Source organism: Myotis brandtii, unplaced genomic scaffold (genome assembly GCF_000412655.1).
Source record: "Myotis brandtii unplaced genomic scaffold, ASM41265v1 scaffold43, whole genome shotgun sequence".
Taxonomy (NCBI): Eukaryota; Metazoa; Chordata; class Mammalia; order Chiroptera; family Vespertilionidae; genus Myotis; species Myotis brandtii.
Window position 1 is genome coordinate 296,145 of NW_005366455.1, and position 27,826 is coordinate 323,970.

General features: G+C 39.0%; 1 protein-coding gene across 3 annotated transcripts in view; it reads left to right on the forward strand.

Annotated features, from left to right (window-relative positions):
* Nucleotides 1-22,743, forward strand: part of LANCL1 (LanC lantibiotic synthetase component C-like 1 (bacterial)) — a 23,122-nt gene extending 379 nt beyond the window's left edge. Inside the window, exons 1-10 of one of the 3 annotated variants that reach the window (XM_014546045.1) lie at nucleotides 58-133; nucleotides 2,540-2,594; nucleotides 4,216-4,333; nucleotides 13,508-13,715; nucleotides 16,467-16,602; nucleotides 17,163-17,309; nucleotides 19,530-19,712; nucleotides 21,026-21,202; nucleotides 21,657-21,729; nucleotides 22,300-22,475. In XM_014546045.1, coding sequence (XP_014401531.1) covers nucleotides 4,273-4,333; nucleotides 13,508-13,715; nucleotides 16,467-16,602; nucleotides 17,163-17,309; nucleotides 19,530-19,712; nucleotides 21,026-21,202; nucleotides 21,657-21,729; nucleotides 22,300-22,376 — 1,062 coding nt within the window. In that variant the 5' untranslated portion in view covers nucleotides 58-133; nucleotides 2,540-2,594; nucleotides 4,216-4,272 and the 3' untranslated portion in view covers nucleotides 22,377-22,475. Of the gene's footprint in view, nucleotides 1-31; nucleotides 134-2,539; nucleotides 2,595-4,215; nucleotides 4,334-13,507; nucleotides 13,716-16,466; nucleotides 16,603-17,162; nucleotides 17,310-19,529; nucleotides 19,713-21,025; nucleotides 21,203-21,656; nucleotides 21,730-22,299 lie in introns of those variants that run through there. The other 2 variants (XM_005874180.2, XM_014546044.1) reach the window with 2 other exon arrangements.
* Nucleotides 22,744-27,826: the final 5,083 nt, after the last annotated feature.

Consider the following 27,826-nt stretch of genomic DNA (forward strand, 5'->3'; position numbering starts at 1 on the left):
CCTGACGCCGGGCTCTCTCTCTCCCCTGTTCTGCAGGCTCGCCGCCGGCGCCATGGCGCAGAGGGCCTTCCCGAACCCCTACGCCGACTATAACAAGTCCCTGGCCGAAGGCTACTTCGATCCCGAAGGGCGGGTGAGTCGGGGGCGCCGCCGCCTGCATCCCCTCCTCCAACCCCCAGCTTTGCCCGCAAGGGAGGCGCATCCCTTTAAAAACAAACAACACGTAGAATGCGGTGATGACGACATAAAATCTATCTCAGATAGATAAAGTGCATGCTAAAATACACGGTTTGAGCCCTCACCTGTGGACTATCTATACGGAATCGTTCATATGATGGAAATAACCTCAGTCATTAATATCTTACATTCCAAAAATAGGCGGACATGCAGCCTACCGTGTTCTTTTGCACTTTTGATCCTTTCTGTGTGCGTTTTAAAGTGAGGTGAACATCCTGGCGGCATTTCACGTGCGCCCTGTTCCCTGAAGTAGACTGGAGGGTGTGGTAAAGGAATCTTCACACTGAAAGCGCCGGGACGGATCTGGGACCCAGGCCTGACATCCTTTGCACCATTCCCACTCTTTGTAGGACGTTCCCCACAGCCGAAAAGTGCCAGTAAATTAAATTGGTTTGCAGCTCACAAACTACTGTGCAGAAGAGAACCTGCATATGAGTTACCAGAGGCCTGGGATTTCTCTTTTGGGGGAAACATAACTGTTAAGAGAGAATGGAGTTCCCTTTGAGAACACCTAGTTGAGCCCTGACCGGTTTGGCTCAGTGGATAGAGCGTCGGGCAGACTGAAGGGTCCCGGGTTCCATTCTGGTTGCGGGCACATCCCCAGTAGGGGGTGTGCAGGAGGCAGCTGATCCATGTTTCTAACTCTCTATCCCTCTCCCTTCCTCTCTGTAAAAAGTCAATAAAATATATATTTTTTTTAAAAAGAATACCTAGTTGAGAAATCCTAAGAGTGAGTTAGATCGGATAAGTGTGCGCGCACACACACACACACACACACTATGTATATATATATTTATATATATGTATATATAATTTTACCAGTTTCTTTCTTCTAACCTCAGTCATATGAGAGCATTTCACATGTGGTATAATGGCCTTAGATTTTTGATATCTGTCAAGTTAACTCTATGTGGTTCTGTTGATTTATTCCTTAAAGCACTCATCCGTATAGATAAACCTGGGCCAGTCATGCTGGGAGGAGGGAGGTCAGAGATGGACAGGAGGTGTAGGACAGAAGGGTATCAAAGTGTATCTGGAGCTAGAGTCAATCTGATTTTTTTTAAATATATTTTTATTGATTTCAGAGAGGAAGGAAGAGGGAGAGAGATAGAAACATCAATGATGAGAGAGAATCATTGATTGGCTGCCTCCTACACGCATCCCACTGGGGATCAAGCCTGAAACCCGGTCATGTGGAAATTGAACCTGGGACCCTTCAGTCAGCAGGCCAACATTCTATCCATTGAGCCAAACTGGCTAGGGCAATCTGATTCTTTTAAGACCAAAACTGAGCTGCCGAAACAAAGCTGCTTATAATTATCTTGAGGTAGATGGCGTCCTTTTGGCCATTTGGACCTGCATTCTGCCTAGCTCTGCAGATCCTGAAGCTGAAGTATTTGTCTCGTCTTGTTGGAGGAAGACATGCTGTTTCATGACAACTTGGCAAAAAGAACACTTAAGGAAATATCCTAATGACACAGCCTTCAGGAACATGTAACTCACTATTTAGGCTACTTATAAATTATGTGCTTTTTCTCCCTTATTTCTAAGGGAGAAAAAATACATTAATAAATTTAAACTCAGGTCCAAAAATATCAATGTAATTTATTATGTAACACTTGGCTTTTGGACAAATCCCTAAAAGAAGCTAGCATATAAGTTCTAAAAGTGTTTAACATTGAACACCAAGGATGAGATCCTGGAGATCTGTTCTCCTTATTTTGTTAACATGCACATGTTAATAAGGAACTGCTCTGTCTTCTGGCATCTATCAGAAAAATGGGGGAGGGGCTTTTCAAATATTGCTAGAGTTTGAATAATTTTGTGGTCTGCCCCAAGTAATCAGTATTCTCGGGCAGGTCACCTTTATTAAGAGCAGTTACGTGCCAAATAGAAAGTAACTTCCCTTCCTGAGGCATTCTCGTTATTCTTGGTCCTTTAAGTAAGGCCAAGCAAGATGATCAATTACCCATGATCTATGAACAGAAGATGACATGTTCTCATGTAGACGCGCTCTTCTATCTAGTTGAGGTTTATAGATCTTTTATGTTAATATTGAAATATATTTTATCTTACTAAATGTGTTTTCAAGACTTATTGAAATCTTAACCTCTTGGCAGAAATTGTTAAATAATGGGAGTGTGTCCTTCAAACAATGGTTTCTTCAGAGTGTGAAATAAGGAATCATCGAGGTGCTTCTGAATAAATAATCCAGAGGTGGTCGATAGTCTGATTTGCCTTATCATAGATGATCTTCAGAAGCAAAACTTAATATCTTATTAATATTGCCTTCTTTTTTCAGTGTCAAGATGTCCTTTTTAGAAAATGAGATTATGATGCCAACAGGTAGCAGTTAGGTTTGTTTTTACAACTCTTACATGATGAAATAAAACGTACCCTTGTAATGTTCCCCAACATTGTTTGGAAATTTGACTGCTTTGTGAAATACAAGTCTGGGAATCAGAATCCTAAAATTATTGAGGGACCCATTAAAGTGACCTTTTAAGATACTTCATGACTCAGCGTATACAGAACTTTTGAAATACTTTTCCGTTGCCTTTAGGACAAATAAATAATGATCCTGTGGGTCTCACAGTTTGCCCAGCATCTGTGGGTCTTCATATGGATGTCACTAACCCCAAAGCCCCAGCCTTAGTGAGCTTCAGTCCACCTGCAAATTATCACTTATTATAGACCGTGAACTATTAAAAGATGTTTATTTTTATAAATGGATTTTTATAAATGTTTATCCTCATTTTTAGAATACAAAACCAATTTCTTTAGGGAATTAACATTGGTGCAGCTTAAATACTAAAAATCCAATGGCTTGGAAACAGCAAACATCATCTGATTTGTGGTTAATTTAATAAAATGATGTTTATTATAATAAAAATATTAGTTTCACTAATAGACGATTTCTACTAGATGGAAATGACTGTGAGCCAGTTTATCTTTCGTCTATTTCAGTATTTAATTAAAACCTTTATGTAAAACACTGAAGTTACACCAAGAATACAGTTCACTCTTGAGCAGTGCAGGGGGTTAGTGACACGACCTCCCAAGCAGTCGGAAATTGGAGTGTAACTACAGTCAGCCTTCCCCATACTCGATTCCCAGCCTTGGAGTTGCCCCTTGGACAACACAGTCAAGTGAAAAAAACCCACGTAAAAGTGGACCTGCACAGTTTAAACCTGTGTGTTCAAGGGTCAACTATATTTCCTGCCTTGAGTAGTACTTTCAAGTTTTTTTTCTTCGTTGTTGTTATTTAAGAATAAAACATAGTAAGTCCTAACTGTGACTTTAAGCAAACCAATATATAAGGAAACCAGTTTCACCAGAGGCTCAGTGATATAAACAAGGGTTAAGTCGCAACAGCATATTTCTGGTCACAAAAACATCACCAAACTTCTAAATAAAGACCCAAACCACTTCTAATATTAAACACTGAAATAACTGTGAGCTAGATATACATTAATAAAAAGTCTGATAATAATTCTTCAACCCACTTAGTCAGGTTCAAGGTCGGGGTTCGGGGGGAGCCTATCCTGGCAGCTCAGGGAGCAGAGCAGGAACCCACCTGGACAGGATGCCCTTCCATCCAAGGCAGCGCGGACGCACACATACACACACACACACACACACACACACACACAGGGATGATGTAGATGCCACTTCCCTCACATGCACATCTTTGGGATGTGGGAGGAAACAGGAGTTTCCAGAGAAAACTCACACAGACATGGGGAGAACATGCAAACCACACAGACTGTGGACCTGGCAGGAATCGATTTTTTTTTCCTTATCAATGTTCCAATGAAATAACATTGAATGATGACCTGCTGTAATTGTCCAGTTCTCCCAGGCAGAAAAAATGTGGCCTAAGTGGAAATAAAGTACCCTCCTATTTTTGATAGCTACAGTGCAAGAAGTCAAGTGGCCCATTTATTGTTATGTTTGTTTTCCTCTTCATGTCTACAGCTGACTCCTGAGTTCTCACAGCGCTTGAACAATAAGATTCGAGAGCTTCTGCAGCAAATGGAGAGAGGCCTGAAGTCAGCAGACCATCGGGATGGCACCGCTTACACTGGCTGGACAGGTATGAAGTGCTGACCGTGAGCTGGTGTAAGCATTGCAAGAGGGAGCCAAAGCATTACCTTTCCAGAGCAGTCAGACTCATTTGCATATGAGTGACCGCTGTGCTCCCAGCCTGGCCTTGGTATCTTGTGGATTCTTCACAGTGCTCTGCACTTAGGAAAGGATGTGCATATTCATGAAATTCAGGCCTGCCACAAAAGTAGATGGCTGCTGAACTTGTGAAGAGAAAAATTGATGTTCAGCATTACATAGTTAATTTGGAGATGAAATTTCAGTGGGAAGAGTCCCACAATACTGTGTGAAGTGGAGGTAAGGAGAATTTATCTACAGGAAGTAAAACATGTCCAGAAGCACTTTCATAAAAATTGCATGTAACAGGGAGCCATACAGAACACTGGGTAAAGCATAGATTCCATGGACTAATCCTTCCATATAGTCTTTGCTGCTTGGTTTGCATTCATGGATTTACCCATCATTGAGAGGTTGGAGAAAATTTGGGAAGGAATGGCACATAGATGTCAAAAAGGTAAGGGAGAGAAACCAACACAGGAAAGTTGAAGAACTGCAATTAGTCTACTAATGTGGAGAAACAGAAAGACTGTTTTATAATCTTGAAGAAAGCATAGTTCCATGACTCACCATTTCCCAGTTACTTATATACCATATATATAATCTTTCAGGGACATTGAAGGTCATCCTGTATAATAAAAGGCTAATATGCAAATCAACCAAAAGGTGGAACAACCAGATGCTTGACACAGGAGCTGCCCCCTGGTGGTCAGTGCACTCCCACAGGGGGAGCACTGCTCAGCCAGGAGCCAGGCTTGCCTCACAGCAGTCAGACATCCCCCAAGGGCTCCCGGACTGTGAGAGGGCCCAGGCCAGACTGAGGGACCCCTCCCCCTGCCCGAATGCACGAATTTCGTGCACCGGGCCTCTAGTATCTTATAAAATAAGAGGAATGCATGAGCCCTCCTCCCTTTTACAGATTTGTTTTATGATTTTTGTGGATTTTAGAAGCTTAACACAGGAATGTTAAGATGAGAATAAAATGAAAGTATTGCTTCAAAATGGAAGTTATAACAGTTGTCATTTATTCAGTATCTGCTGTGTTGTCTGTATGCCATAATTGGTAGTTAATCTCATTAATAAACACTACTATTCATTTTAAATTATGAGGATTTACAAAACAGGACAAGTATAATGCAGTGGTTGAGCATTAGCAAATGATTACTGTACATTAATATTCAAAAACAAGAATTCAGTACTTTAATAATAAAATATAATGAATAAATTTAGGTTCCCAAAGGAATGAGGATCATCAACATGCAGTTTTGTGATCATTTGAATGTTGAAGGACAAGAGTAAAGATTAAAATACGATTCTTGTTAATGAAATGTTACTAGGATTGACATTTGAATGACACAAGCCGGAGACTGTGTACGTGTATGCCAATAACTAACGTTACAGGCCAGGCACCATCTAAGTGCTTTGCATTAATTAACTAACTTAAGTCTCAGCAGAACTCCATGGCGTGGATACTATTCATAGCCCCATTTCACAGATGAGAAAGGTGAATTAGAGCGAGATTGCAAAGCTGTTCATGGTTACAAAGCTAGTAAGTGACAAAGTTAGGATTCAGCCCAGCAAGCCTGGCTTTAGAGCTCCTGCTCTTTACCAAGAGAGATGTCTATAGAGAGAATGAAAAGAGTGTGTGTGTGTGTGTGTGTGTGTGTGTGTTTACTCCACTTTTACACTTGAGTTTACAGCATTTTATAAGTGAAGTGAAGAGCTGTACATAAGCTCTCAGGTGAAGTAATTTAAGCAATCACAACACAATGATACTCATGTGTACAAACTTTTTAGAAATGGCTAATGACTAGTCGGTTTTAAGTGTTACAGAAAAACATAAGCCCTAATAAAACATGAAAGGAATTTGGAAAGAAAGGAATTTGGAAATGGCTTGTTAGACAGGCAAGAGTACTTACTATTTAAAAGTCTGTAAGAGAAAGTTATTAGGGATCAGACATAAAGTAAACCCTGGAAGAATTATGGGCATTTGCAGCTGGAAAAATGAGATCTCCATTGTGGTTCTATAGATGGTGTTTTCCTCCCTAATCCTGAATTAACATATTAGCATGGTTTCAGGATAGAAAATTAACTGGGCCAAAACAGAAGCTTTTCCTCATAATTGCTTGTATTTGAAAAGGCTTACTGGGGATCTTACGTGAAATATCACCCAAGTCTGAAATCAAACTTGCAATAAACAGCTTCAGTTCTTATCACCAAAAGCCTCCTTTATAAAATGAGTACATTGAAGTGTAATGCATCATGATATTGATATATGACATATGCCAGCAATAAACATTTTGTTCATTTTTAGCCTTACTCCTTTTCTGGTAGATTATCAAGAGTTCTTTATAGTACATGCTCCTAGTTTTGGAAGCAAGGGAAGCATTTGGATTCTCTAGGTGCCCCATCAAGAACTATTCTATATATCTGTGCACATAACAGACAGTGCAGAAAACTAGCAGCAAGGAGGCCCCTGCAGGTCAAGCCTCATGGCCAGCTACGGAGTGGTCCTAGGTGGTGTCCAGGGATCTGTGGGGAATCACTACAGAGCATCACCCCTGCATTAGGCTGCTCTGGGTTTTGTTCCAGCTTGATTGTAGGTTCTAAAGGGCGAAGGCTTTAAAGTTCCTTATAAAATGGAAAGCACAAAACACTGGTGAGAAATTGTTATTACAGAGGATTAAATGAGTAGATGAAGTATTCTTGTGTTAGAAATAAACATTTAGTATAAAAGATTCCTTTCAGGTAACATGGTAAAAAGGTTAAGTAAACCCAAGGGATGGCTGATCTCACTAGTGTCTTTAAGAGAGAATGAGGGAAAGTGCTAGCCTTCATTTAATTTCATTTTTCTCTCTCTTAACTGTGATGATTCCTAAGGGAAATGATAATCAACTCACACTTTAAGGGGAAAAATGCACACAGGACTCTAGAGGCTTTAGTTCTAAAAGACATGACCGAATTTTCTGTAACCAACTCACAGTGTTAATGAGGCTAAGATCGGCATATAGTTTCTCTTTTCAAGTATTAGATAGCATTTTAAATAAGAGGATATGCAGCATAATCCCAGGAGTAATATTAACTTGCGCTCTAAATGTAAGTCATTAAAGTATTTCAAGATGCTCTTCCTCTGATCTGCCAAATGTACAGCCTTTGAGCTACAGCTTTAGCATGTGGTCTTAGTTTCTGCCGATAGCACTTATTTGAAAGGAATCACTCTGGCCAGGTGTCTTTTCTGTGCAATTGGATCTCCTTATTAAGTAGCTCTACATCAGAGCCAGCATTTCAGTGTGTAATTTGAGCCCTGAACAAGTGTCCTTCACCTTCATGAGCCCCTATGTCTCCCAGCAGGAGCTGGTAGGACACGAAGGGATCCAGGGTTTGGATTTACACTGGGTTTCTTAGAGCCCTTCACAGTGTCCTCTGGATAGATAAGTGCACCAAGAGTGCCGCCTGCTTTCTTTCTGCCTGCACTTTATTTGGTGTTGATGTTATCTTAAATTGCGAAGACACAAGCTGAAACAACTGTAAGGGTAGGATACCACCAGTGTGCTAGGGTGAGGCACAGAGAGCAGGATGAGTGTTTGTAGATTGACTAGAAGAAATGGCAGGAAGGAAAGAATGAAGACATATCTAAGCAATTAGATTTTTACAGACCAAAGCGACTAGGGCTGTGTCTTGTCATTTTCATTCCAGTTATTTCAGCACTTAACACAATGGGCTAGGTCCATAGTTGGTGCTTAATAAATACATGTTGAATGGATGGGTGGATGGATAGATGGATGGATGGAGAGTGCTCTGCCATTACGATTCTTGCTACCACTTATGCAAACTAAAAACAGTACCTTAAAACTAGGTGGAATGGGCAAAGGATGGTAATTCAATGCAGTTCTTATATTGGTTAATCACATCTCTTTCCCTGCAACCTTAGCACACGCATCAGAGCAACACTCTAACCAGCTAACCTACCCAGCCAGGTCCCTGAACTCCAGCTCTTCATGAGTACTGCGCTGAAGGATTTATCACTCACGGCAGTCTGAATAAAAGACTAGGAGTGCTTCCTAATTTTACAGTTATGAAACAGTACATTGCAGGGCACTGAGAGGAGGAGGAAAACATGACTTCTTTTTTTATTTTTTTTAATTGATTTTAGAGAGAAAGGAAGGAGGAGAGAGAGAAACATCTATCAGCTGCATCCTGCTTTCCCACTGACCGGGATTCAAACCCACAAGTTCTAGGTGCCTGGGACTACATTCAACCAACTGAGCCATACCGGCCAAGGCTTCTTTTTTTTTTTTTAACCTCTCTTCTTATTGGACAGTCAACTCTGCAAATAGGTTCAGGAGAAAAGAAGACACATCTTCAGAGTGCTCACTTACCCTCTTTAATTTCTCTTCCACTCCTTTCTTGGGAGCAATATTAAGTTAAGGCTGTGGACTCCCAACTAGTTTCCTCCCACATTGCCTGTATTAAAAGTAATACTGAAATATTTGAACAGCCAGCAGTGTCCACATACAGAGCACTATGCACAGTAACTACAGCGACTGGGTATGACAACTATAATTTTGTTGAAGAAATAGAAATGCATGCTCTCAAACACTCACAAAATTGAGAAACAATTATAAAATAACACATTATAAAGTACTAACCTTATCTAGAAGGACAGATGATTATATTGTATGGGGTTAATCAGAGGAAATTTCACATATTTTCATAAATCTGAAAATAAATAAAAACATAGAAATTAATGAACATTTAAAGTTTCAGCTAGTGAACCATTCATTTGAAACTTATAAAAACCCATCACCCTCCTTTAGGGAGTTAGTGTCTTCATGTCACTCAAAGTATTGTGACCCATTATTGGGTGTTAGCTGAGCACCTCTAGTAACTCCAGCAGTATGTGTAGTCTGAACATGATTTCTCCTACCAGAGTCCATGAAGAGAGTCTTTAAAAGCCCCTGGCCTGTAAGGAAATGCCTTATGGAACTTAAGTACCATGGCAAAGATCTGTACATCAGTGTGGACTGATTGTAGATAAATGAATAACGTCAAGGAGTAATCTCTGAAATGCCAATCACAGAGAAGTGTTTACATCTGTGGAGTTGTGTGTTTTTTTTATCATCTCCATATACGTTTGAGAGTACCAGGTCTTGATTAGTCAAGATGAATGGAACTAATGATCCCTGAGAAATTCAAAGACTTAGTATTAATTACTTCTCAACAGCTGGCTATATTTATAGTCCTACCGGGGTAAATAGCTGAGTAAGGAAATTGCAGATTTAGAAATATCCCTAAGCAGTTTACCCTCCCTTCCCAGAGTAGTAGCTACAGAAGGAAACAGGAGAGAAAAATCTAGTTCATTTCCATACTGAAATCCAGAATAGATTTCTATTAGCGCAAAATTTTATTTGGTCTTCACTGTATATATTGTTTTCTTTCAAGTAGTTGTCAACATTTCCAAGAGAAGAGGTTTCTAGAAGGAACTGTGAGGCAGTGCCAGGCTTCCTGAACTTCTCATGCAGAATAACATCTCCCCTCTGTTCAGTGCAGTGCTGTGCTTAGACCTTTCTGTGGGGATGGAAAGGTGACTTTGCCGTACACAGGGCAGCCACTAGCCACAAGGCTTCTGAGCATTTGAAACGCGGTTAGTGTGACTGAAACAAAGAATTTTAAATATTGTTTACTTTTAATTAAGTTTCTGTAAAGGTGAGCATGTTGGACACCACAGTTCTGAGCAACCAAACGGGCTCCAGGAACCTAAGACCAAAATAATAAATGTCTGGGTTTCTTCTGGCCTCTCAAGACCACAAAGGAGGTGAGAAGCATAGTGTTTCTTTTTGTTTTTCAATCAAACACAATTCCCACTGCATTGGATTAATGAGTCTTGTACTCCAGCTGCTCCTGAAATGCATCAGGGAATCGTTGGCCACTTGGGTTAACACATTTCCCGCACATTTGTCCAACCTCTCATTCCTGAACTCCAAACTCACGTATCCAGCTGCCTGCTTGGCCTCTCTGGTTGGATAGCTCCCTCTCAGGCATTCCCCACCAGGTTCCATTGATTTTACCTTCCAGACAGACGGTGTGATTTACCTTTTGCCTCACTTTCCAGCTTCAAAAAGAGCTGTATCCTTCAGCATTAGGCTTACCAGCATGTGGGGATACACCTAAAGGAACAGTGGCTTTAACACGACAGAATTTCTTTCTTTTGTATATTGGCAATTCAGGACAGCTTCACAGTCCTTCAGGATTTAAGCTTCTTTGATATTGGTGCTTTACCATCCTCATCACAGAGCTGCTACTTCATGGTCTAACATGGCTGCTTTAGCTACACCATACAAAGTGTATTCCAGTCAGAAGGAAAGAAATGGCAAGTCCCTCCATTCAAGAACATTTTCTGAAATTATCCCCATTACTCCCACTATGTCTCACTTGGTCAGCTGCAAAGAAGACTGTTATGGGCAGCTCTGTGCCTAGCTAAAATCCAGACCGTTATTGTTGAAGGAAAAGGGAGGTACATTTTGGGGGACAACTTAGCAGTCTCTATCATAGTCTCATCTTCCAAAATGGATTGTGAGTCAAAATGTTTGATAAAGAGAAATGATGCGATAGCACATAAGCATATTATTATTAGAAATATGGAGGCAGATACTAGAGGAAATGACTAATATTATTGAAAGTGATTGCCTTTGGGAGGCAGGAATAGAGTGGGGCATGAGACTGCATATGTATATTAAGCCAGGCATTACTACTAGTATTTAATTTCTTCCATAAAGAACATACTGTATTTATTTTGATAAATTACATTAGAAAAGAGTGTTTTAAAGCCTAGGCTGATTCCAGAGCTGTGAGTATATAGAAGGACTGGATGAGTTTTTCCTACATGAATATTTTCAGTGGTTGGAAAATTGTAAGAATCAGATTTAAGACATTTGGCCACAGGTAGTTCCTCCATTTTTTCTATTCGTTTTAATTTTTTAAAATGTATTGATTGATTTGAGAAAGAGAAACATTGATTTGTTGTTCCACTTATTTATGCACTCATTGGTTGTTTCTTGTATGTGCCCTGACCAGCATCAAACCTACAAAGTTGGCTTATCAAGATGATGCTCTAACCAACTTAGCTACACGACCAGGATTAAATTAGGGCATCTAATATTGATGAGGCATTGTCTTTGACTTAGGCATTTTATCTAATTTTTCTGACCTAGACTGAATATAATAAGCTTGTTCCAGACATTTTTCTAATTGGCCACAGCACCCTTACTTGAAACCCTTTTCATCCTTAGGTGTTTTGTGACAAGGAAGGTAGACACCATAAATTGGAACCTGGATGAGATTGCCTAAGCAAAATAAGCGGACACTGATGCCCAGAATGAGAAGGAGAGAAATAGAACCTGAAATCCCAGAGGCTGGCTCTGTTGATCAGAAAGAAAAAAACAAAATATTTTATTTAAATGAAATATTGTGAGACCTGAGAAGTGATTACCCTCTTTTCATGAGAAATACATCAAACCTTACAATTGCAAAACTTCATGGGCTTTGTTTGTTAAATACTTAGGCCAAGAGGAATTGTTGATAATGAGAGAAAGGTCTGCAAAGGAAAGCAATCATTGGGCTTGTATTTAATCACTTTTTATTTTCTCAGATCTCAGTCATGTCATTATCTGGCTTTGGTGCTTACATAACTTAATTAAGGGAGTTCAGGCAGCGATGGGAATAGGAGGGCAAAATGAAAGGGTAACAATTTAAACAGATTGCCTGCAGATGCCTGGTGTGGATGAGATGAAGCCCATTAAGAACCTAATTCTAGAAGAAGCTCTTGACATTGATCATTTGTGAAAAGGAGATTTCTTTTCTTACCCACATATGGGGTTTTGCACACTTACATCTATAAACCTTAAGCATTGGTACATCTGATCATCTCAGCTTGTGGAATTACTAATGCCAAGCCACTTTGAAAGAGCAGACAACGTTATTAACTTTGGCAGGAAATGAAAATTTGGTCTTAATATACACGTGAAATTGAATTGTCTGTAGCACAAAGCTTTGGAGATTACCCATGCAAAATGAGAAAACTACCTAAATTTAAAATTGTCCTCAGTACAGTGAAAAGTAATTTTGCAGACTGCATTTTTACTGCATTGAAATTTGTGAAGAGATTGGCTCTATTAATTTAGATTTAAACAGAGGCTCTCTATCTTTTAAAAATGGTAAATGAGATGGAAAATGTACTTTAAGGAGAAAAATGAGTTTCTAGAAATGCTGAAGGCAGGCTTCCTGTGCCACATCTTTGAGTCTGCCCTGAGACCAGGAGTCTTCAGAGGGAGGCCCTCTCTGCTGTGACAGGTATTTGGAATAGGACATACAGACAACAGCTCAATTACATACAGGGCTTCAAGAGTAGGATAGGAAGCCAATTAAGGCCCAAAGCTAAAGTCATTGGCAACTTTTACAATATAGTTCCTAAAGAAGCTGGGTTCTCAACAGAGAGAAAAAAATACAAAGGAATTTAATTTATTTCTCAAATAACTTAGTTTTCTTGTAATCCCTGCCTGGAATGATACTGGGGTAGGGAATTTGGTTACTCTACCACCTTCTCATGAAAAAAAAAATTCCTATATATATAAGAGAAATTGAATTTTCATTTCCTAATCTTTGGATTTCTTTAGCTCACGTGAACAAACATTTCTTGTTTATTATTAAGTAAATTATTATTTGTTAAATAAATAAGTGACTTAATTTGGAACCATAGTTTTCATAACCTATCATTTAACCATCAAAAGAATACATTAATACAATAGCTAGAGTGCAACAAAGATTAATAATAAACTTAGATTTAGAGTTCTTAGAGAGTCTTAGAGTTCCTATAATTTAGAGTTATAATGATGAGGAAACTTAGAACAATGAAGTGTTTGCCTGTGTCTGTTCTAAGAGCTGCTTGGTAATAAAGCTGTGTCTAGAACTAAGGTCATCTGAACAACCGGATAGTTTACATATTTATTACAGCTTGTCAAAATCAACACTGCTGAGGAGGCAGCACACCAAAACAATACAGCTAGCTGCCCTTTCCTCATGTTTACATGGTTTTCCTTTTGCTTTTCAGGTATTGCTGTGCTTTACTTACATCTCTATGATGTGTTCGGGGACCCTGCCTACCTCCAGATGGCACATAGCTACGTAAAGCAAAGTCTGAACTGCTTGTCCAAGCGTTCCATCACCTTCCTTTGTGGGGATGCAGGCCCGCTGGCTGTGGCCGCTGTGGTGTATCACAAGATGAGCAATGAGAAACAGGCAGAAGATTGCATCACCCGGTAATCATGGTTCTCTTAACGGATTTTTTGCTACCTGTTACTATGCATTAATTCTATGTGTTATAAAAGAACATTTTAGTGAATTTACTTTCCTCTCAGCAACAAATCTTAGTACTATCATTTGATCAATTCTGACATTTTTCTTATGTTATAGTTAAGGAACAACCATTATCCCTATTTTATTGCAAGATATAACACTGACACAATCCAGGTCAAACATCAGTTTCAGTAACAATAATGATCAAAAGCCTACTTATATGATTACTAACCCAAGGTGCTATCCAAGATCAATACTTTGAAAAAATGCAGTTCACTTCCTGTGGTGGGTTGAGAAAGGCCCCTAAGGATATACAAACTGATGCAAAACTGCTTTTTTTTTTTTTAAGGACAAATGATATGCAAATCCAGCCTTTTATTTTTAATATAAGTCAGGGCAGTCCACTGAAGGTGGTGAATTATGAAGAATTACCAAACTTTTGTACTAATAAATTACAATTTTTGCCTTATTAGAGTTTAATGAACACTCTTTCAGAATTCTGCTAAGAAATCTGACTGCCATGCAACTCTGCATGCATGGTAGCTTCCCACTGAGCATGCTGACATACAGAGAGTTACATTTCCAGCGAAGGTTTTATTGTTTGGTTTAGTTGTTTAATAGACTTTACTTTTTAGAGTAGTTTTCAGTTCACAGCAAAATTGAGAGAAAGGTAAATAGATTCCCCATATGCCGCCTGTCCCCCACACATGCACAGCCTCCCCCATTATCAACATTCCCCGTCAGAGTGGTGCACTTGTTATTATCGATGAACCCACACTGACACATCATAATCTCTGAAGTCCACAGTTTACATTACAGTTCACTCTTGGTGTTGTACATTCTATGGGTTGGACAAATGTATGACATGTTTCCATCATTATAGTATCAATCAGAGTAGTTTCACTGCCCTAAAAATCCTCTGTGCTCTGCCTATTCATTCCTCTTTCCTCCTCCCTAACTCCTGGCAACTTTGATAATAAATTCTTATCAAGATTCTGACACATTTATTCTGTTTACTATAAAAGTCCTACCTTTAATAATGTTCAGACACACTAATGAATTTTAATGATGTGAATTCAAATCCAGAAAAGAATGGAATACTTACTTTATTACCCTAAACTGTAAAGTATTGTTTTAAGGAGATACTCTGAGCAATACTTTATTTTAAAAGATTCGTGAAGGTATTTGCTACCTACTTTAAACTTCCCAAATGCAAAAAAGTTTGGCTGCAAAATAATTGGAATGCTAATTACATATTGCCACCTAGTGGTAATGCAGGTCATAATGATGGCAAATAAAACTGTTTTCTAATATAGTAGTTCAAACATATTTTATTTAGATGAAAACATCATTGGAGTTAATGCAATAATTAATAATTAATAATTAATTCTGAGTAACTTCCACAGTGTAGTGATTGATTAAAAATTCATGGTAATTTCTCTTTTTGAATAGATTTTTAATCTTCTTTGCAAAAGTAAATCAAAAGTGCTTTCTTATATCCAAACTCTATACAATTTGATACAGTTACATAAAACTTGATAATAAATTCTTATCAAGACTCTGACACATTTATTCTGTTTACTACAACAGGTGAATTCATATCTAGTAAACAGATTTTATTTTCTTAAGGTCTCAATGTTACTAAGCTGCCAGTTAGACATTTTAAAAAAAGAATTTTTATTAAATGTTTTTAAATTCTTTAAATATTAGGAGTGTGTGTGTATGATACTGAAGTAGGAAACAAAATAGCCCATAATTCTACCTTCCAGATGACCATGTTGACGTTGGGAAAAAACAGAGTCAAGGTATTACAAGAAAATCAAAAGCAATCTCTTGCCACTGTGTCTCTGTACCTTAGATAACCACTGTTCGTTCCACTGTGAGTTTAATGCCTGTATTTATAGAAGAAAAAGAGTGCATGAGCCATCATTTGCATATTTGAACAGTTTGATTGAAATACGTCCATTTGTTGAAATACAATATGGAAACGTTTAACTTTGTCAGTAACTGCAAGCAGCCATACTTTTCAAACCCCTCTTTCTTGCTGGGGAATAAGTTCACTTAAGGACCCTTTCATAGCTTTTTCTCAATCTGTTTCATAACTGTTGTCCCCTTTTAGTCACTAAAATCATCTCATTCTGGTTATAAAAACATGTCTTCTTCACTTTAAATTGTGTGCTCCCCTTGTCAGACCACAGGCCTATGGAAGTGGTGGGAGGCGTTGGGAGGGGACAGATAATGATTTTTTCCTTCACTTGTACATTTCATTTTACAGAAAGAGAAGGCCCTTTGAGTGTTGGCTTAGTTCTTTCTCCAGGCAAAATTCCCTAACAGCCAGCAGTTCTTAGCCTCTCTGACCCCAACTGCTAGTCTCAGGGCATGCCTCCATTGAGGAGCTAGGGAGGCTCCAGGTGGCCTCAGCCCTATTCCTGTATCATTTCCTTCTTTGAGTATCTTGTTCGACAGTTCCATTGTGAACTGAAGAAAAGAAATTTAGTTACGGGTTAATCTTTGAATCCTGACTATCGTTGGTGCTCTGGCCCAGCCCACTAATATTAATGTAAAATAACATACATATTAATTATAACTATATTAAAATTTTTTTAAATATAATAAATATTATATTCATGTGTGTTTTTTAAAGGTACCACTTTTGGTATATACCACTACCTAATTCCTTTCAAATTATCTCAAGCATGTATTTTTCTTCCCAGGCTAATTCACCTAAATAAGGTTGATCCCCACGCTCCAAATGAAATGCTCTATGGACGAGTGGGCTACATCTACGCTCTTCTCTTTGTGAACAGGAACTTTGGAGTAGAAAAGATTCCTCAACGCCACATTCAGCAGGTACCATGTTTTGTGCTTTTTGGAGTTTTTTTAAACTTACGTCTACCTAAACTATTGGCTTTATTCCTCCAGTTAGCACCTCCCAAATAGCTGGAAGGTGTATCTTGACCTCTGGAGGTCGGGCATGATAAAAAAACAAACAAACAAAAAAAAACACACAATAGCTACATGCTGAGTTCTATTGGAAACGCTGGGGAGAGTGACGCAGTAAGACTTCCGGCCATGTGAGAGTTAGAGGCCCTTTCCAAGAAGACAAGGGCAGGTTTCAGCTTCCGGGTGCAAGTAACTCCTTTGGTGCCGGAGGAGTTATGCATTCCTTTGACAAGTGCATCCTTGTAAGCTGTCGGGAAAAGAGTTCAAGATATTCCATACCCTCCCCTACCCGACAGAATATAGTCACACCCGCTCTCTGAGTGCTGAGTTAACTGCCCTTCCATGGCCTAAGTTGGTGTCTAATTCGCCATGTTCCCCAGAATCTAAGCTATTCAAACAGGTTCTGACCTCCACCAGCAGGGTTTTTACTTTAATTCTCATTATTTTGGTTGGTTTTTTCTCTGTAGGTTTGTGAAACAATCTTAACATCTGGAGAAAACCTAGCTAGAAAGAGAAACTTCACAGCAAAGACTCCACTGATGTATGAGTGGTACCAAGAATATTATGTGGGGGCTGCTCATGGCCTGGCAGGGATTTACTACTTCCTGATGCAGGTGAGAGGGGATGGTGGTGACACTTTAACAGGTGCTTCCTGACTTGACTGTCAAGGTCAGAAGACGGGTGCTCCAGCTCCATTTTTCATTCTGTCGACTCCTGCATCACCCTCCTTGTAATTACCTGGCCTGAACAACAAGATTAATATTTGCCAAGGGGCATTTCAAGTGGATAAACATAAAAGGCGCTGTGCCTTGAGATGATGTTTGATTTGTGGATGACCATACTTGCCTAGGTCCACTTGTCTAGACTAAAGTGTTTTGACCTATACTTATTATTATTTCACATTGTAAGGCACAACCCATTGAAACAAATTCCAGAAGTAAGACCAAAATCAGTAGAAAACAAATGAGGACATGTTGCCTAAGGCTCACTTAGAAAGCAAAGCTAAGGAGCCTTTCCAATGGATTTTGTATAACCTACCCGGGAAATAGCTGAATAGGCTATGCTTAACCGTTCTTTATTTAGATCAAATACTGTTGTGGGACATCAGCCAAAGTCAAATAGACTAAGGACAAATAGAATTTACTGCAGCCAGCATAATCGGAGGTGGGAGGTCAGAAGGGGACTGCTCATGGGAGAATCATTTCTGGGGGCTTATTTAACTCTCTTTAAGGAGAAATTGGCACTTGTGAATAAGAATTTATGGCTAAAGAAAATTGATATTTAATGGTAGCAAAGGTGTCCCCCTCACCTTCCCAAAGTACAATGTGGCATAAAGAAAAGTGTTTCATTAATATGTTCAACATGAGTGCTTAGACATACATACTACTAACTGGTTGAGTAGCTGGCTATAATAATGCAAAATCAATGTCAGACCTGCCTTCGCCCCATAACTAAACAATGACAATGATGCTGGAAAACACAAGGTTATTATTGCTTTTAAATGCAAAGTCACACTTTGAGGGTTAGTGGCAATAGGAGACCAACTATTGTATTTATTCTACACTTCTCAATTAAGAGTTTTATAATTAGGGATTTTGACAGTTTAGACTTAAATTCCTTTATTTTCTGACTTTTTATAGACTTAAATCCCCTCATTATTGCTCTATTTCCAAAAGCAAATATAACTCTTAAAAGTTTTCAGGAAAGGAGAGTTCATGTCTTCTGAAGTTTTGAGGTGAGTTGAGTCATACGTGTCAGTGACTGAACAGCCACATGACCTTTCATTGAAGTAGATCATCAGGAGCATCTTACCCTCTACCTCCTTTGCTCTGTAGTAAGAAATCTGGAAACCCAGCTACTGAGTTTTCCATTGGCAGATTGTTAGCTATATTAAATGATTTCATTTTTAATCCTGTAAAAGTTCATTCCAGGAGGTGCCTATGTATCAGCATAAAGCAATATATGTGTTGGCCATTTTGGATAATTCCTGCAAATTTGAGGAGAATCCATTTATTCTACACTAGCATTTTAAATTGAATTTGAACAATATTCTTTGGATAAAGTGAAATCTACATGTGCTCTAAGGAACTCAGTGCAGGTCCAGTGTCTGAAAGCCTTGTCCTCTGTGTGGCCTAATTCCCTGCCACCACAGCCTCCTTTCTGTGCTTCACGCCACTGCCCCCCCTTAGCCCCACAAATTCACCCCCTGCCTGGCAAAGACAACACTTTGAATTTGTAATTTAAAGAAGTGAGCAGTGCTTTGAATCAAAAAGAGAAACTAAAAATTATTTTAAAAAAGGAGACTCATATGCTCTATTTCAATGTGTCCTGTAAATCTGTACATTGTTGTATCAGAATCACCCTGCGTAAGTATCAGTCCCAAATGCTCTGCAGAAAGGCTTGGTGTAGAGTCACACAGCAGTTTGGAATCTAGATTCCAGGTCTCCTAACTTGTTTGTAACCTTTTCCATTGGAAACATCTAAATGTAATAATGAAAGTTTTTCTTTGTGGATCTCTTTCTGGGCTTTAATGTATGCTGAAGGAGTTCAAACTTCTCTTACACTCACTCTCTCAAGTATTGACTTAGGAAAGTTATTTACATGTATGTAAGATAACAAAAAATGAAAAATAATATGGACATAAGGCCAAAGAGTTAACTGATAGTCTAGTTTAATTTGTTCCAGTAGGCAAAATAATTGGATGGAATCCAAAATTTCTTAATGATTTCCAGTTCCTTCTGGTCATGTTTTCTTTGTCGTTTAAAACTCATTCCTGAGGCTCAGGAAGATCTGTTTGCTTCAGCAGAACTAATAATTCCCTTTCTCACTCCTAGCCCTGCCTTCAAGTGAGCCCTGCCATGCTACACAGCTTGGTCAAGCCCAGTGTAAACTATGTCTGCCAACTGAAGTTCCCTTCCGGCAATTACCCTCCTTGTGTGGGCGACACTCGGGATCTGCTGGTCCACTGGTGTCACGGTGCCCCTGGGGTCATCTACATGCTCCTCCAGGCCTATAAGGTACTGTGAATGTTCTCCTTCTAGAAATAAATTGGAAAATATAAAATTCTAAAATTTAAAATTGGTTTTATGCATAATCCTTAAAGGAGCAATAGATAAATCACTTGTTAGACCTAAGCTCACTGTTGCTAAATGGATTATAACTCATTGTCACAGTGTCTGTCTGCACCAGAGCAGACATTATTTCACAGAGCAGGAGACTGCTTCCCTGACAACTAGAGTAGCCAAGAGTATAGCCTCAGTTGCAGAGCCATGATGAGCCCCCAGGAACTCGATGAAAAAATAGAATGAATCCGCCTCACACATTGCTGGTGGGAATGGAAAATGGTGCAGCTGCTGGAGAAAACAGTTGGCAGTTCCTCAAAAAATTAAAGTTAGACTTAACATATGATCCAGCAATTCCACTCCTAGGTATTTAAAGTCAAGGATCCAAACACACTTGTACGCCAGTGTTCCACAGCAGCATTATTCACAACAGCCAAAAGGTAGAAATAATTCCAAGTATCCATCAGCAGATGAATGGATAGACAAAATGTGGTATCTGCCTACAGTGGAATAGTATTCAGCCATGCAATAGAGTGAACTTAGGATCTAAACTATAGCATGCATCCATGAACATTGAAAACATTATAAATTACAAATCTACACACTGGCATCTCATAATCTAAGTAAGCTTTTAGTATATCAAATTTTACTTTTAGAAACTTGGGAAATCTTTTAAAACTGCCTTTATGTTTAAGATCACTTAGTTTGCAATGAGATAATTAAAATGTCTAATCAGAATATTCCTCAAGTCTTCGATTAATATAGGAGTCCACAAAAGATTGTAAAGGTGTATCTTTATTTTTCTGACAAAGTGCAGTGTTTTATAGCCAAATCAGTTTTTATAATCAGCTTTATATACACAGTTTCTCCTTCAGTATGTGAAAAAACTTCCTTTTAATCAAGGGCATCATTGTTACCAAAGAAGGTAGCATGTGTTCTTTGGGAAGTGACTAATGATAACAGCAAGTTTCAAGTAAAATAATGTTACTTCACCAATAACACACACACACACACACACACACGCACACACTTTAAACTTAGACCATGCAAACAAAGTCATGCCCCGTTATTTTTTTTTAAAGCTAGCAGTTTTGTAATTTGTCCCCACTGATGTACCACATCTCTGTACAGCTAAATCCTTTATCCTTTCTTGCCAAGCCACTTCCCTCCCTCCTTCCTCCATCTCCCCTTCTTTCCTGTCGAGGAGGAATACCAATAGAATTTTCTTTCCAATCCTTTAAAATAAAACGATGTCCCTGACTCTGCAGGTATTCAAAGAGGAACAGTATCTCAACGATGCCTATCAGTGTGCGGATGTGATCTGGCAGCATGGGTTGCTGAAGAAGGGGTATGGGCTGTGCCATGGCACTGCGGGGAATGCCTATTCCTTCCTGGCACTGTACAACGTCACGCAGGATCCCAAGTACCTGTACAGGGCCTGTAAGGTAGGAGGCAGAGCCCCAAATGGAAAGCACCTCTCCCAGAGGCTGTAGAAAGGGTTCTAGTTAATCGGATTTAATTCATTCATTTGTTAAACCATATCTGTGGGACACACAATTATTTAAGAAAAACCTTCAAAACCATTCAGTGGAATTATCTTTCTTTTAAAAGGACATAATTCTATTCAGCAGCATTTCTGAGAGAAAAAGAAAGATGTAGGTGGTGTCATTCCTTCGTTTCTTCTATGCTAACCTTGGAGATGTAGGGCTCAGATAGCTTATTAAATTCCCTTCATGTTTCACACTCTTTCAGGCCATGCATTTCTCTGCATTAACTCCTTTTCTCTGCCTTGAAGATAGTTTTTTACTTTTTAGAATAATTCTTATGGGCAATGTCTGTCAACTTGTGGGGGTCTCTGGAAGAAATCACAGCAGTAATTTAACTTGGTCTCATTTTCAGTTTGCTGAATGGTGCTTAGATTATGGAGATCATGGATGCAGAACACCAGACACCCCCTTCTCCCTCTTTGAAGGTATTTTCCCACATGACTGTTTGCCTTATAATGTCAGCATCCACTGCTCTGCTTGCTAGTTAATGTATTTAAATCAGAGTTTTGTCAACAAGTTAATTTTACAATCATTTATTAAACTACTTCCTTATTTCCTAGTACAACAGCTCAGTATTAAAAATCAGTGAGCACGTGGACTAGCACAGACCTCATACTAATAGTCATAGTGATGACTACCATTATGGAGCCAGGCACGTGCTAGGCATTATGCAGATGCCGTCATAAATCTCAGCGAAAACATACATTATCCTCACTTCACAGATGTGAAGACAGGTAGGGGACCCTCAGTGCTCACACAACAAATGGCCCGGCTGTGCCTTGAACTTGTCTGGCTCCACTCTCCCTCCTGTCTTCCCCTGGACACCTCACTGGTGACCTCCTCTAATATTGAACTGCAAGGAATGTAAATATAGACAGATGCCTACTTCATTTAAATCATTGCCATTAATATCGTAATGTTGTTGCTGCAAAATGAAGCCACTCTCTAAAATGGAGTCGGTTGGTATATTAACTTTCCTCTTTCTCTCCCTTCAGGAATGGCCGGGACAATATATTTCCTGGCTGACCTCCTCGTGCCCTCGAAAGCCCGGTTTCCTGCATTTGAGCTATAAAAGGACAGCCTGCCCTGCAACTCATGCATGACCCTTCCTGTATATCAGACCTGAGTGAAATGCTGTCAGTGCTTTTCAATGAAACAGTCAAACTGTGTACTTGGTTTAGTTGATTTTTTTTCCAGAATTTGTCTTTAGTTCACTTCCTTTTTTATCATTTATTTTTATTTTAAAATATCCAAGGAAATCCTTTAACTTTAACTTCACTTTCTCCCAAAAAAGAAGCTGGGTGATATGTATAATATTTTGAGGGCATATATGTATATATATTTTATAACTTGGAGGAAGTCTTGCTCTTATTTAAGCTTATGAATATAATTGTCTGTTACTGTTCTAAAAATGGTTAAAAGAAACTGAATGTAGATAACAGATAAATATATGATTATTGTTGGACATTGCCCTCTACCTCTGCTCTTTAGTATTTTTTCTCCAACAGGACAGTTTTATGACTTTGCTTTTCTCTATGTGGCTGATTATGAAAGGGAACAAAAATATAACTCTGTGCTTCCAGGACAAAAATTGCAGGAGTTAAAAACTGCTCTAGTGACCTAAATGCCATTTTTTAAATTCACAATGTTAATTTAAACTAGAGATCAGCATACTCTGACATTTGCCCCTTTTTGTTAGGAAAGCATCCAGGCTCTAGTGGTGAAAATGCTTTGAAGGTTAGTTCTAGATAAGCTAACAATAAGAGTTTATTGTGTGTTATTTTTCTAAAGTAAGCTAGTGCAGTTTGTAACTATTTATTTAAATTTGTTTGTTCTCTAGAATTAGTATAAGATCAGGAAACCAGTGTTCAGGCTGTGACTATGTTGTAGCTGAGGACTTGAGTCCACCCTGTCCCACTGACCTTCTAAACTTTGATTTGTTTCACTTGCTTGGCAGTGACTTTGCTTTCATGCTGGCTGTTTGATGCGAGCCACGTTTCCCTTCCTAGCAATCTATCTGGATGTAGGTCTTTTCACTAAGTAGTAAAACATTCTAATTCTATTTAAAAGGAGGGAGGGCTGCTGTGTGTATAGCCATTAGCTTGAAAAAAACAAAACACTAAGCTTTTGCTATAAATCCAGTGATCATGCTTAGAACAAATGGATCCTGCCTTTTTGCATATGTTAGGCTTTACATTCATCAATTTCTGAGCCCTCAGAATATGGTATTTATATAGTAGATGCAGAATCCCTGGTGCTTCAAGTCTGTACAAATGTTTTGACTCATCAGCTTCTACTCCTCCTTCCATTGCTGCCTTTCTCAAGCTTGTCTTATTCTATGTTTTGACTAATTTTAGAACATTTGCAGCTTTAAAAAAACAGGGTCTAAAAGTTTTAAATGTGCCTATCTCACAGCTCTCTCAGTCATAAAAACATGCTATTTTTTATTGGAAGTTTGAGCCAAAACCCCACTGAGTGTGTGTTGGTTCCTGCAGTCCCCTATTGTTTTCCACAAAGCACCAAAATAGCTAATATTATTGGAAATTTTCTAAGCCTTTAAACAGGGGTGGGGAACCTTTTTTCTCCAAGGGCCATTTGGATATTTATAACACCATTTGCAGGCCAAACAGAATTATCAACCTAAAAATTAGCCTGCTATATTTGGTCAAACATTTAATTAACTCACCCCTAATGCCTTGGCAGGGCCAGACCAAATGAAGCGTGGGCCTTATATGGGCCAGACTTTCCCCACCACTGCTTTAAAGGCTACTGACAACAGGATCTAAAAAATAGCCCACTACTCAAGTCCTAGGATTCGCTTGTCCTCTGTGACCTGTGTTATTCGGGGACAACCTTGTGCCTCTTGGGTTTCTCAAGTGCTGCTGAGAGCCATGTGCAAGCTCTGCCTTCCCAGGAACGTTTCAGCGGTGGTGTCAGCATCCACAAGAAGGCTAATTTGCCTTGGCTGGGTGTCTAACTGGAAGGAATAAAACCCACTTGGTTTAGTTAAATATCTTACTCTACTGTGCCTGTACTTTTAGCAATTATAGTTACTAAAGGAATAACAACAAAACATAATTTCTTAGCCAGAGACTTGATCACAGTGCTTCTCCAAACATCTTAGTCAATTTAAACCCCAGGAAGACTTCAAGGCAGGGAAAATAATATTTTGAATAAGATTCTTATTAATACTTGAATTACAATCTGGCTACTGTCACTACTGTCATCCATTATCAAATTCATCAATATAAACACAATTCAGGTACCCTTTTTTTTCTTTTTAGGACTTACAAAACTGGCAGGATTTGTGTCGTTGTTGTTTTTAGTTTTTATGCATAAGAGCTGAGAAAGTTGATAGGATTTTAACTTAGGCAAAGGCTATAAACTAAGACCATGATAGAAACTGAAAGAAACTTTTACATTAGCTTTCTTAGTTTTAAAAGGAAGAGGCATCATTTCAGTTGTGTTTCTGTTGTATAACTTTTCCCTCATATATTTTTCTTTTTGGTGAAAAAAAAAAAAAACCTTCCCAAAACTTGCCTCCCAGAAAACTCATTAGTGTGTCTCGTCTCCATGAAAAGACTAGGTGGTAAAACCTTAAGAGCTTGCCGCACAGTGTTCATTTGTCCTGCCTGTGTTTGTTCCTGTAGTGATGAAAATTGCAGTAGTTAACTTTTCATCATGGAAAAAATGCTAACATTATCATAACTATCTTCATCAATACCATTGGGCTTTGGTCTCCTCCAGGTTGTCTGTCTCTAATCCTTAGAGTCATTTGGCTCCCTTTTCATCTCTGATGTCAGTTCCAATTATTTGGCATCAAAAGCCTTCATGGTAGGTAGAGCGTTGGGTAAAAATGGATCGAAGACTCTTTTCTCTCCTTGTTACTACTTTCTTATGTAACTGAATGGACGGAGATCCTGTGCTCCTATGTCCTCAGGCTAATTTGTGTCTAGTCTTGTGATGCTCTCCTTTCTACTAGCTGACTTTGAAATACAACATGTGAAAAGTAGACATTTGTTCATCTATTCCTTTGGCTACTAGAACTCTTCTGTAGTCCTTTTTACTTATACTGAATTCTACTTCTGCTTCCCCTAAATAGGTCAAAGCACCCCATTTCTATACTACTAAACTGTAGGACTGTTTCTCCCCATAGGTATAAAGCTAAGTGTTTGGAATATTCAGGGAACCCCCCCAGTGTTATATTGCCATTTATTGGGAAGAGCTGGGATCATATGTATTTCTATGTTCTGTAAAGGATTTGACTTACTGGTTCTCAATAAAATTTTATTAGGACTATAGATTGTCTTGAACTTTTTGTTTGATTTGGTTTATACTTAAGAATAGTGTCCTTCAGTGGTAAATGATGGCTTTTTCTCTATACGCTCACCCCCTAATGTTTCTTCCTGATTTTTTCTTCATTGTTGGGTGAAACAAGATTTGCAGTACTTTATGAAAATAGAGATGTATTAGAGGAAAATATTTTTAAATCTGATCATTATAGAATTAGGAGGAAGGCATCTACTAGGCTTCAAGCAGGGCAGTGCATTATACATATGAGAATCCACCCTGTGGTTAACAACTAAAGGCATAATTCTAGAAATTGATTTCCCTGATGACAGTTCTGAAAGGAACTTGGAATAGAGAAGATGACATGAGGCATAATTATAAACTGTCTGTGCAGAGGTTAGGAAGGAAGGAGTCTGCTGAATCACCTGGCATAACTGTCCCACTTATTTTCATGACACAGCCCTGTAGTATCACTTAGCACAACAGAGACCTGCCAAATTATACAGTACTTGTTTTCATCCCTGAATGAGGTCTTGTCATCGGGTGCATATGATTAAAATGCCCTTCATACCCCTGGTCTATTGTATGAATGACTCATAATACTAAGGATAAATACACATTTTTATATCCCTTCTTTGATTGAATGAAGGTATCGATTTCAGAGTCACATCTTTGATATGGGCAGTGAGGCGTGGAGAGGACAGAGCCTCAAAGAAGCCACCCAAAGATTCCTCAAGTGATGCCTGGGGCATCCCTGCTAACTCCCCGAGATTACAACTCAGTTGTTAAGGCCAGCTAGCACTGTCCTCTGGTTTACTGTGCCCCGGCTCATCTTCCCACCAGAAGAAAAATAATGGCAAACGCATTAGGTTGTACCACAGTTGTCATTTCATGAACAAACAAAACCTAAAGAAGTAATTTGTCCCCTGCTTCTTAACAATGGTAGTTTGATTTATGGTTTTCTAACTTTGTATTAGAAAGGCCTTTGTCTCCTTCCTTCTTCTCATAGTCTCTGAATATAATAATAATATTTGTGTCATTTCTGTTTCCCTAGATATTTCCCACTGTGGAGTCAGTGTTATTAAAAGTCTCATGAGTTCTCTGCTCTTATAAGCACCATTTAAACTGAGAAAAGCCTAACAGTCAGTCCCTGATAATTTGCTTTCTCACTCTGTTTCTCATCCACACTCGCTGTCTTCCTTTTAAAGCTGAGGGTCAATAAACAAAGTGAGAGGACCTTGGCTTTTTACAATGGAGAACACGTTGGCTTCATCGGACTCATTATGTAAAATATTGAAACACTATTTTCCAGGAGCCCCGTGCTGGTGCATCCTCGGGGACTTATTTGACAATTTTGTGAGTAATGGGAGAGAACAGCAAACACAATAAACCAGGAGGCGAAATAATGAGAACAGAGAAATGGATCTTAGCAGGACCACTGCTCAGAGTCAGCCAGTGTAATTTCACATTCCTACATTATGTTAACTTTTCATCCACATGCAAACTACAATCCTGGTGACATGAACTCTGCAGCTAATGTTCTATCACTCTACAAATAAGTATTAGAGACAGCATCTGGGAGGTACACAGTCATTATGCAGGGCAGGCAAGATTCTTGATACATCCCTTTGTAAAGTAGTGTCACAGTTGCCTAATTTCTCTGATGGAGCTGGGATATTAAGAAAGGCATCTGTCACCCCCAAAATACTGATTTGGCTCATTGTGAAAGTTGATGGTTCATATTGATCTCTCAGGATTCCACATTCAGGAATTAACACACACCCTTGCTGATATAATCCAAACAGCTGGCAGTCTGTTTATATGGCTGGAGACATGCCATTGTATTTAATCATGCCATGAGCAATGCTTTATAACTATTGTATCCCCAAAATTCACTGAATACATGCAGGATTGTATGCAAGGTACCTGGTCGGCTTGGGGGGCACTGTGTGTGTGAGATAGACACCCTATTCTGACAGCTTACAGTCTGGCAAAGAAGATAAGTGATAGATGAGCAATTGCAATAAAATATATTCTAATATTCCTGTTACCTCCCCATACACACACTTTTCTTTGTTCCACAAATTTCCAGAATGCCCAGGTCTCATGAGATCTGTGGTTTCTAGCTAAATTTAGAGATACTGATTTAGAGATATTGGAGTTTATAATCCAGTAGGGAAAAGACACTTTAAACGCCACTCAGCCATCCCAGAAGCACTTGGAGTTCTTTCA